The sequence below is a fragment of the Leptonychotes weddellii genome, chromosome 2 (assembly GCF_054177405.1).
Source record: "Leptonychotes weddellii isolate Sample4059 chromosome 2, ASM5417740v2, whole genome shotgun sequence".
Taxonomy (NCBI): Eukaryota; Metazoa; Chordata; class Mammalia; order Carnivora; family Phocidae; genus Leptonychotes; species Leptonychotes weddellii.
In genome coordinates, this window is record NC_138370.1 from 86,866,155 (window position 1) to 86,877,587 (window position 11,433).

General features: G+C 33.8%; 1 protein-coding gene across 1 annotated transcript in view; it reads right to left on the reverse strand.

Moving 5' to 3' along the window:
* Positions 1 to 11,433, reverse strand: part of BLTP1 (bridge-like lipid transfer protein family member 1) — a 196,835-nt gene that overhangs the window by 45,731 nt on the left and 139,671 nt on the right. The window contains exons 54-56 of the mRNA XM_081813121.1: positions 9,911 to 10,016; positions 3,967 to 4,064; positions 3,028 to 3,270 (exon numbers count right to left, since the gene is read on the reverse strand). Coding sequence (XP_081669247.1) covers positions 3,028 to 3,270; positions 3,967 to 4,064; positions 9,911 to 10,016 — 447 coding nt within the window. The remainder of the gene's footprint in view (positions 1 to 3,027; positions 3,271 to 3,966; positions 4,065 to 9,910; positions 10,017 to 11,433) is intronic.

An 11,433-nucleotide genomic window follows, 5' to 3' on the forward strand; every position in this document is an offset into this window, starting at 1 on the left:
CTCTTTCTTCTTCTTCTGGGATCCCAATTATTCTAATATTGTTTCGTCTTATGGTATCACTTATCTCTCGAATTCTGCCCTCGTGATCCAGTAGTTGTTTATCTCTCTTTTTCTCAGCTTCTTTATTTTCCATCATTTGGTCTTCTATATCACTAATTCTCTCTTCTGCCTCATTTATCCTAGCAGTTAGAACCTCCATTTTTGATTGCACCTCATTAATAGTCTTTTTGATTTCGACTTGGTTAGATTTTAGTTCTTTTATTTCTGCAGAAAGGGTTTCTCTAGTATCTTCCATGCTTTTTGCAAGCCCAGCTAGTATCTTTAAAATCGTCATTCTCAACTCTAGGTTCGACATCATACTAACGTCCGTATTGAGTAGGTCCCTGGCAGTCGGTACTGCCTCTTGTTCTTTTTTTTGAGGTGATTTTTTCTGTCTTCTCATTTTGACCAGAGGACAACAGATGAATGAGAGAACAAAATGCTAAGAGGGTAACAATGACCCCAGAAAAATATACACTAAACAAATCAGAAGAGACCTGAAACCGGGGAAAAAGAAAGGGAAAGAAAGAAAAAAGAATAAGAATAAGAAAAAGAAAAAGATTAAAAAAAAGAAAAAAAGAATATGATCCAATTTGATCACGCTGGTACATAGATCAGTGCCACACACTAGATTTTGGGTGTATTTTGGTCTGTTAGAAGAAAGTGCCTCCCAAAATTTTAAAGAAAGAAAAACTTATATATGTACAAAAATAAGGGTAAATACCAAAAGGGATGGAATATGACTGTACAGATGAAAATTACAGAAGATTTTATAAAAGGAATTGATAAGAAGTTGGTTGAAAAAAGAAAGAGGAGGAATTAAAAAAAAAAAAAGGAAGAGAATGTGATCAGGCAGGAGACTAGAACAAAGCCATACACTAGAGATTTAGGGTATATTTTTGTCTGTTAGAAGAAACTGTATACCAAAATTTTAAAGAGAGAACAACTTATATATATATATACACACCAAAAATAATGTTAACTACTATGAAAGGATAGAATATGACTCTAACAATGAAAAATAAAAAAGATTTTTTAAAAAAGGGATTGATAAGATGTTGGTTGAAAAAGGGAAAAAGAAAAATTAAAAAAAAAAATTAAAAAAATTAACTTTGAAAGACTAAAGAATCAGGGGGAAAAAAGCCATGAATTGTATGTGCTGTATTCCCCTAGCGCTGGCGTTCTGCCGTTCTCATTGATCGGTAAACTTGGGTCTTGGCTGGCTGTTCTTGCTGATCTTCTGGGGGAGGGGCCTATTGCTGTGGTTCTCAAATGTTTTTGCGGGGGTGCGGAATTGCCCTGCCCTTGCCGGGGGCCAGGCTAATGTGCTCGGGTTTGCTCTCGGAGCTTTTGTTCCCTGCAAGCTTTCTGTACAGCTTTGGAGGATGAGAGTGAGAATGGCGGCCTCCCAATCTCCACCCCAGAAGAGTCGAGAGCTCGGGGCCCCACTCCTCAGTGTGCCCCCAGAGAAAAGCAGTCAATCACTCCCATCTCCCTGGTCTCCAGCTGCACTCCGTGCTTACCCGGCCTGTTACCGAGCATTTCTATCTCTGGCACACGACCCCATGTGGAGTCTCCAAACCCAGAAGATCCCTGCGGTGCGCTCCCACGCCACTCCTCCCGAGGGAGGAAGGGGAGTCTCCCCGGATCTGCTGATTGTTGGGTCCCTGCTGGAAGAGCAGTGGCCCGACTGTGACATGGATCATGGTTAATGGCAACCCCGAGTTGTGAGCCCACTCCTCAGCTCCGTCTCTGCAGCCCGCTTCCCTGCTGGGAGCTCTGCCACACTCAGGCACCCCCGGTCTTTCTGTGACCCTGAGGGTCCTGAGACCACACTGTCCCAGCGAAGGTTCCACCCCCCGCTTAGCCACGGAGCTACGTCCCTCAGCGGAGCAGACTTCTAAAAGTTCCGATTTTGTGCTCTGCTGCTCTATCACTTACCAGTAGCACTGACGGAGGCCCCCTCCCCCACCATCTATCTTCCCAAAGATCGCTCAGATTCACTTCTCCGCATGTCCTACCTTCCAGAAAGTGGTTGCTTTTCTGTTCAGAGAGTTGCTGCTATTCTTTTCTTTGATCTCCTTTTGAGTTCATAGGTGTTCAGAACGGTTTGATCCCTATCTAGCTGAATTCCTGGGACCAGACGAAATTTAGGTCTCCTAATCCTCTGCCATCTTGCTTCTCCCTCCCAGACTGAGGTCCATATTTTTAATGTCAACATATAACTGTTTCAAGATAATTAGATCCTTTTTCCTCTCAACATGTGTTTCCACTTGGAAAAAATTACTGTTTTTCTAGAGACGGCAAAAAATTTTTCTTCATTTATTCCATGTAATCTTTAATATAGCCTTTCAATTTTGAAAGTATGACTGGTATTCTTTTAATCAGTTCTTCAAATGAAGGAAAAAGGTTAAAATCTACATAATAATTTCTAACAAAATAAAAACAATAACAAAAAATGCTCCAATGAGGTGTGAAAATTATATTTTTATAAAATAGAATCTGATTTATTGCTCTATGTATGTATATGTGTAAAACTTTCTATACACATATATACATATATGTACAGACATATATACACATGAACACATATATGTGTAACATATATGCACATACATGTGTAAAACCTGGCATATGTAAAATTTTTATGTTTAGCATTACGGTATGCAAAACTTGTCAATATTAAACAGGGCAGCTAAGAAACTTAGTGACATTTTAAGAACTTAGACATTTTAAGAACAAAGTTAGTTCAAAATGCTGAAATAAAAAAATAATTCTTAACAAAATCAAGAGGAATTGAAGATGCTGAATTAAGCTTCATGTGACTGCATTTGCACTAAACTATAGCAATATACCATCCAAAAACAATGAAATGACAAACTAAAATTGTAAAGGCCTTCTTAAATGAGGTTTCACTCCAATTTACAATTAGAAATTTTAGGAATGTTAAATACTTTTTTAAAGTATAGTAATATTTAAAGTAGTTCAAATTGATATACAAAATTTAAAAGCCAAAATTCTAATATCAGCATATTCTGTACTCACTTGATGTTTGACAATTTGTCCTAATGCCAGATTTAAATCCACTTGGCATTTACCAAACAGTTTCAGATAGCTGCTACTCCCTGGTGAAGCTTTGGTTTGAAGTCGATTCGAAAGTTCCAGCTCTATCAATCCAGTTTCAAATCTGACAGCTCTCATTGATGGAGTAGTAGCTGTTACTTGAATACCCTAGCAGATTATATGTTAGGAGGAAAAAAAGAATCTTAAATCAACAATAGGCACTCACTCAAATGAAATCTTTCAATATGATAAAATAGCCACATTTTATAACACATATGGGCTATCTAATAAGCTGATAAAACTGGCAACATTCTTTAATTTCTCATATTAGTAGGGAATTTTTTAGCATTTAAATTTCATTTTAACATTTTGTATTTAACATCTGAACTGTTCATGAGTTAAATACATTAATTATAACTATTTGGTAATAGTATTTTTAACACTGATATCTTAAGTACTGGAAACATTAAGGTTTCTATTAAGGTATTATTGTTAATTGGACAAATGTACAAAGTATTTCTTACAGAGTAACTTATAACTGTAATAATTAGAAAAAAATAAAAATATTTACCAGCAACTGTATAATAAATAGCTATTCAGGAAGATAAAGTTGATCTATATGTTCTGGCATGGAAAGGTATTCAAGGCTTCTAAAATGTAATAAATATATGCATATATAAAAATACAAAGAGAAATAGTCCTAAAGGACATTCAATTGCTAAAGCTTTTTCTCTTGAGTGGATGCGGTCATATGTCATTTTTATTTTCTACTTGCACATTTATGTATCATATGAATTTCCTATAACTAGAATATATTAAATACTTAGAAAAATATTTTGAAAAGTATAATTACTTATATGTTACCTTAAACTGCAAGTTCAGGGAATAGAGCAGAATTTTAGGCTTATCTCCATCTGCTGTTCCATCATGTTCATTCCAAAGAGGAATAGGCTGCTCCCCACCTAAACAGATTAAGTAATTGAGGGTCTGGGGCAATCACTTTAAGAGGAAAATAATAATTATTTTGTGCATTTAAAAAAAGATAAAACAGTTAATTTTTTTCTAATCATTAACTCAATCCTTAATAGGGAACTGTAGCCATGTTACATTTCACTGACACAGATATATATATCATATATATATATATCATATATATGATATATATATATGTGTTATATATATATGTTAGGGATAATACTGCATATATAGATAGGTATTTATTAAGAACATTTTATAAGGACTAAAAACATTATGTATATAATTAAACAAATGTAATTATATATCTCAGAAAATGTATTTGAGGGGAAAAAAGTAAATTGGACTAATTTCTTCAATCAAAAATGTGAACTTTGTTGTTTACATTTAGATGTGCCGCAAACAAAAAAGAATAAAAGAAAAAATAAAGGTGGTGAAATTTTAAAAATAAGGTAATGCATGCTAATAATAAAGAGTGTTTCAGCAAAGGTTTGTCCTACAAATTAAAAAAAAAAAAATGAGTCAGGGAACCCTGGGGTAGAGTTCCTATCATTTGTTGCCTCGGCAATGTGGCATCCATGAAATAATTCTAATATTTTATTATTTTTTTATTTTTTACAGATTTTATTTATTTATTTGACAGAGAAAGAGAGTGAGAGAGGGAACACAAGCAGGGGGAGTGGAAGAGGGTGAAGCAGGCTTCCCGTTGAGCAGGGAGCCTGATGCGGGGCTCAATCCCAGGACCCTGGGATCATGACCTGAGCCGAAGGCAAACGCTTAACAACTGAGCCACCCAAGCACCCCAATAATTCTAATATTTTAATGTTTACCTTCTATTTCCACTTTTCATCCCCTTGACGAAAAGAAAATTGTTTATCTTTTAAATTTTCCATCTTAAAATGATTAATATTTTTGTATGTATGTTGAGTTTAGCATCATCCCAGGGAGCATATGTACATGGGATAGGAAGTTTTCTCCTATTAGGCAACCAAATTAATACAATCCATCACAATCCTTGTAAAAAATCACATGGTCTTATCAAGAGATGCAGAAAAAGGGGCACCTAGCTGGCTCAGTTGGAAGAGCATGCAACTCTTGATCTTGGGGCATGAGTTCAAGACCCATGTTGGGTGTAGAGATTACTTAAATAAAAAATAAACTTAAAAAAAAAAGATGCAGAAAAAGCATTTCACAAAAATCCAACACCCATTCATAATAAAAATTCTCAGTAAAAAGGAATAGAGGAAAATTTCCTCAATTTGATAATATCTACAAAAATCTATAGTTAAAATCATATGCTCAATGGTGAAAAGCCTGAAACTTTCCTACTTAGATAAAGTACAAGGCAAGGATGACTCCTCTTACCATTCCTGTTCAACATCATATGGAAAGTCCTAGCTAATGCAATAATACAAGAAAAGGAAATAAAAGGTATAGAGATTGGGAAGAAGAAAATAAAATTGTCTTTGTTCACAAATGACAAGATTATATATGTGGAAAATCTGAAAGAACTGACAAAAAAAACTGCTGGAACCAATAAGGGATTATTGCAAAGTTGCAGGATACAAGGTTAATAATATATAAAGGTCAATCACTTTCCTATATACCAGCAATGAAGAGTAGAATTTGAAATTAAATACACAATGCCATTTACATTAGCACCACAAAAAATTAAATTAATTAAGTTAATCAGGGATAAATTAACAATACATGTATAAGATCTATATGAGGAAAACTACAAAATTCTGAGGAATGGTATCAAAAAAGAACTAAATAAATGGAGAGGTATTTCATGTTCATAGACAGGAAAACTCAATATTGTCAAGATGTCAATTCTTCCCAATTTCAGTTTTAAATTCAATGTAATCCCAATCAAAATCCTAGCAAGTTATTTTGTGGATATCAACAAACTGATTCTAAAGTGTGTATGGAGAGACAAAAGACCCAGAATAGCCAAAAGAGTATTGAAGGAGAACAAAGCTAGAGTACTGACATTATCTGACTTCAAGACTACAAGCTACAGTAATCAAGGCAGTGTGGGACTGGTGAAAGAATCGACAAATAATACATCACTGGAACAAAATGGAAAGCCTAAAAATAGACCCATACAGTGAACTGATCTTTGACAAAGAAGCAAAGGCGATGCAATGAAGGAAAGACAGTCTTTTCAATAGATGGTGCTAGGATAATTGGATATCCACATGCAAAGAAATGGATCTAGACATAGACCTTATACCCTTCACAAAAATTAACTCAAAATGGATCACAGACCTAAATGTAAAATGCAAAACTATAAAAGTCGTTTAAAGTAACATAAAAGAAAACCTAAATAACCTTCCATATGGTGATGACTTTTTAGATGTAACACCAAAGGCAAGATATATGAAAGAAAGAATTGATAAACTGTACTTCACTAAAATTAAGAACTTCTGCTCTGCAAAAGACGATGTCAAGAGAATGAGAAGACAAGCCATAACTGGGAGGAAATATTTCCAAAAGATACATTTGATAAAGGACTGTTGTTTAAAATATGCAAAGAGCTCTTAAAACTCAACAAGAAAACAAACAACGTGATTAAAAAATGGGCCAAAGACCTTAACAGACACCTCACCAAAGAAGATACATCGATGGCAAATAAGCACAAGAAAAGATCCTTTACAGAGTATCATCATATCATCAGGATATGAAAATTAAAAAATACTAAGATACCACTACAAACCCATTAGAATAGCCAAAATTTGGAACACTGACAACACCAAATGCTGATGAGTATATGGAGCAGCAAGATCCCTCATTCATTCCTGGTGAGAATGCAAAACGGTATAGCCACTTTGGAAGACTTTTGGTAGTTTCCTATGAAATTAAACATATTCTTACCATATAATCCAGCAGTCATACTCCTTGGTTATGATCCAAAGGAGCTGAAAACTTATGTCCACACAAAAACTTGCATACAGATGTTTACCGTAGCTTTATTCATAATTCCCAAAATGTGGAAGCAACCAAGGGAGGGATAAATAGGTGGAGCACTGAGAAGTTTTAGGGCAGTGAAACTACTCTGTAGGATACTATACATGTCATTATTCATTTGTCTAAACCCACAGAGTGTACAACAACAAAAGTGAACCCTAATGTAAAAGATAAACTTTGGATGATAATGATGTGCCAATGCAGATTCATCAGTTGTAACTCTGGTGGGGGATGTTGACAATGGGCCAGGCTATACATGACTGGGGGCAGGAGATATCTGGGAAATCTCTGTAACTTTCCCTCAATTTGCTATGGACCAAAAATTGCTCTAATAAGTTTATTTTTAAAAAAACTTGTTTTTTGTTTTTTTTTAATCACTGCCTTGAATATCTTTTAACCCGTCACAGAAATTTTTTTTCTTAAAATTTAAAAGCAAGAGCTCTGCCTCTTACAAAATATACTGTACAATAATTTTAGCTTATAGAAATATCAGAGACACTATTAGTCACATCAATTCCACAGTTTTTTACCTCATTATGAATTAAATATATAACTGGACCAATTCTCAGAAGGTAACCTCCTTATATGTTTCTTTCTTTTTTTTCCTGTACCAAAACATTTTTTTTAATGAAAAGTTGTCAATTGTAGTAGTTAACAAGGATAAAATTGCAAGTGTCTTTATGTTCCAGCATATAAGCTTAGGTTGAGCATTCCACTGTTTCTATGATGGCTGTCCATATTCAAAACTAAATCTCTTCTGTTTACTAGGTCAGTGCTTACCTACATCTTTCTAAAACCCAGGGAGTCCATGGACAATAAGATTAGAAGAACTGATTCCTCAAAAAAAGAATTTTACTAACAAACTTGATGACTGCTGTCCTAGAAAATGTCCTAGAGCTAACTGTAATATTAAGGAAAAGCATGAGGAAAAGGTGTAAGAAACAAAGAAATAAGGACAATAACTATGAAGATTATGGGAGAGTAGGGAAGCAATACAGAGATTAGAATACTAAGAAACTCGGCTACAAGGGTTCAAAGTATTCCCTCTCAATAAAATATTACACTCTCCAGTTTTGTAAAATCTCTGCTCCATGAGGTCCTGGGGCCAGCTAGATGATAAATGACTTACTTTCAGCCATTTTCCTAGAGTTCACTCTATAGTCAGGAAGGAATGGTTCAGGGATCAAACCTAGCCACTAAATTACTTTAGTATCAGAATCTTATCTCTGAATTCTTCACAGTGATTAGTAAATCTTCATGGTTAGAATATTAATTTCTAGTCTTCTTTTCCAGTTCATTCTTCATAGACCTAGGGATATACTTGTAACTCCTCACTGACTGTAATCTGAAGGTTAAGAAAAGCCTTTCTCTTTCGTCAAAACCACCTTAAGGGCAACTTAGAGTGCCAGTCTGATATTAGAACTCTATAATGCTAGCTTTTTAACCATGAAAGATACAAAATTAGTTACTTTAAGAGTCTATATATTTTATCATTATACATATTCAGCAATAACAGACTTGAAAATATTCTATAGAACTCATAAAAATTTGCCAGCTTAAAATATTCTGAACTTCTATATCTCAATGTTCTAACGTGATTTTAACCAGGTAAACGGGACACATCAAAACTTCTGTATATTGCCCAAATACAGGCACCTTCAGTGGCAGAAAGGGTTTTGCTATTTATTTTTTTTCTTCCTTAATGGTTTGTATTCAACCACTTTCAGAAAAATTCCAAGGCTACCAATTGATCTGATTTTTTACAACTTAACTCGTGAAATTCTATAGCTCTACTGAGCTTCTTCAATATAATCATTTAGTAGTTTCCTGACTTCAGATAAAATCAGAAGCAGCTCATGAGAATCAGGAAAATCTGTTGTTCACATGGGTACTATATAATTTAATTCCCTACTGCAATGAGTTTTGTCCCCCTTTGGGGCCTTATCGAATACTTGTCCATAAGCTCTGCCTGCATCTCTCTACCTCTCCTTTCTTGCCAAATAGATTTCATTTATGAGGTTTTGGAATATAACTTCCTCTGCATAGCCTTTTCTGATTTCTTAAACTATATTAGCTTCTCCTCTGACACAGACCCAGCACACTGTTCTTGTCATTCACAGGATTCATTAAAATTATAACTGAATACTCAGATACTTACTCAATAAATCAGTTAAATGAATGAATTTATTCATCAACATGGAGGAATGTCCTCTGGATGGCAATTTATAGATGTGGCTTTCACTATTATTTTAACATGATTATATCCATACTGGAAATATTTAGCCTCGAGAATTCTTATGCAGAGTCCACTTATTTTCCATCCTAATACCTCTTAATACTTTATCTTGTGAATTAAAGGTCAGTTAAACATTTTTTAAATCAAACATATATTTCCTGTTTAAATGTAAAACTGTGATTAAGATGCTCATTTGTAATCTACTCCTGATGCACAGCAAAAATATGATAAGGGTTGCTACAGATGATTTACCAGGTAGCAAGCAGAGTCACCATATTAAAAAAAAAATCTTATATTGATCTAAATCTTGTTCCCAAATGAGTAAGATTAGTTTGGTTAATAGACATACACTATTAGCTCTTTTTGTGGGGGTGGGGGAGAAAGCATAAAGGAGCTTTGTTTAGTTTATAAATCATCAATGTATATATTACACATGACAAAATAATAAGCAAAAGAATCTGTAGGTGGAAAAGCCAGAAAAGGAAAAGAGTTTTTAGGGAATGACTCAACAACTATATCTAAATGATAAGATCAATACTTATACCACAGATAAATGGAACATCATGTAGCCGATGAGAATAAAAATCTGCTATATATTCTATATTATAAGGTACTAGATTATCTTACCAGAAACTTTCTGTATTACTTCATTAACTTCCTTCATGAACACTTTCTGTACAAATACCAAGTGGTTTAGAAGATCAGTTGTGAGATTATGTTCGAACGAACCAACCTGTCAAACAAAATCAGAATATTAGATTAACAATACTGACTGTATTTGTTGTAACTACATCTTTTGCTCACATAGGTCATCCCAAACTCTGAAGAAAAACAATGAATTATCTACATATTCTTCGAAAAAAGGTTATAGAATATTCAGATTGCCCAACATTTACTGGTCTGACATTATTATGGGCCATTCCTTAATTTTTTTTAATAACAGTGGCCAATAAAGTGTCTTTTTTCTATCTTTCAAAAGTGAATGAAATTTATACTTTATGTAACCTGCTAATTTCAAAACTGAAATTTTGTCTAGAATGGTATTTATTTTCAATGACTACTATCATATTGTTAGAACCATGGACAAGTATTAATACACATGAAAGTAAATTTATTTGCACATTCAAATATATATTGACCATCTACTTTGTGTACCTTGTTAGATGCTAAGGATATAGCTGTGAATAAAAACAAAATCATGGCTCTCAAGAGGCTTACTTCGCATGAAATAGCAAATCAGATATACTCCATCAGCTTTAATATATGCCCTATAATTAGTATAAAGCATAAGATTTCTGGGAAGAATTAATAGATTAAATAGAAAACAGGTCCTAATTGAAGTTGAGTATTATAGTAAAGAAAATTGAAACACCCTTATGAGTAAGGCAAATGCTTCAAATTTACCACTTTGTTAGCATTCATATTTTGATCAAAAATAAAGCAAAACAGATTTAGTAGTCTTTACTTAAACGAGAAGTTACATAAAGTCTAAGTTGCACTAGCCGCTTTTTATTTTGTATAGTATAGTACAGAATGGGCTAAGATGATTTTCATGTGTATTTATTTCAAGCCATAGTAAAACAGGCAACTGTTTGAGGAATGCAACTTTAGATTCTTTCAAGAGTTTTTAATTAACTGCATTCTTAGCAAATCTGGGATTGTGTTCTTCCCCAATTACAAACTTTATACCTTTCTAATAGCTAGTATCAGTAAGGAATTATGCAACATACTGCATCAGATTTGTTTTATTTTCTGTCAAATAAGGCATTAAGAATAGTATTGCTAAACTAGAGTTTGAAGCACTTCTTTTCCAGAATAGAAAGCACAAATGAAATATGCTTTATAATCTATCTTTTAGGTAAGTATTGGACTTCTAGAATCTTGTACACTATTTTATTTGTACACTCATTTTTCACATAAAAACATCACAACTTTTAGAGAGGTGCTAGGGTAAGCAGCATCTAAAGAAGGTAAACCTGTATGGTGACTAACATAACATAATAAAAAATAAAAAATAAAAAAAAAATAAAGAAGGTAAACCAGACTTAAATATCTCCCATAGCTGTAATATTTCTAGCAAAGAACTCAAAGAGTATTCTCACACATGCTTCACATTCTAGAGAATAAAACTTATAAAAGAAATAGTTAGA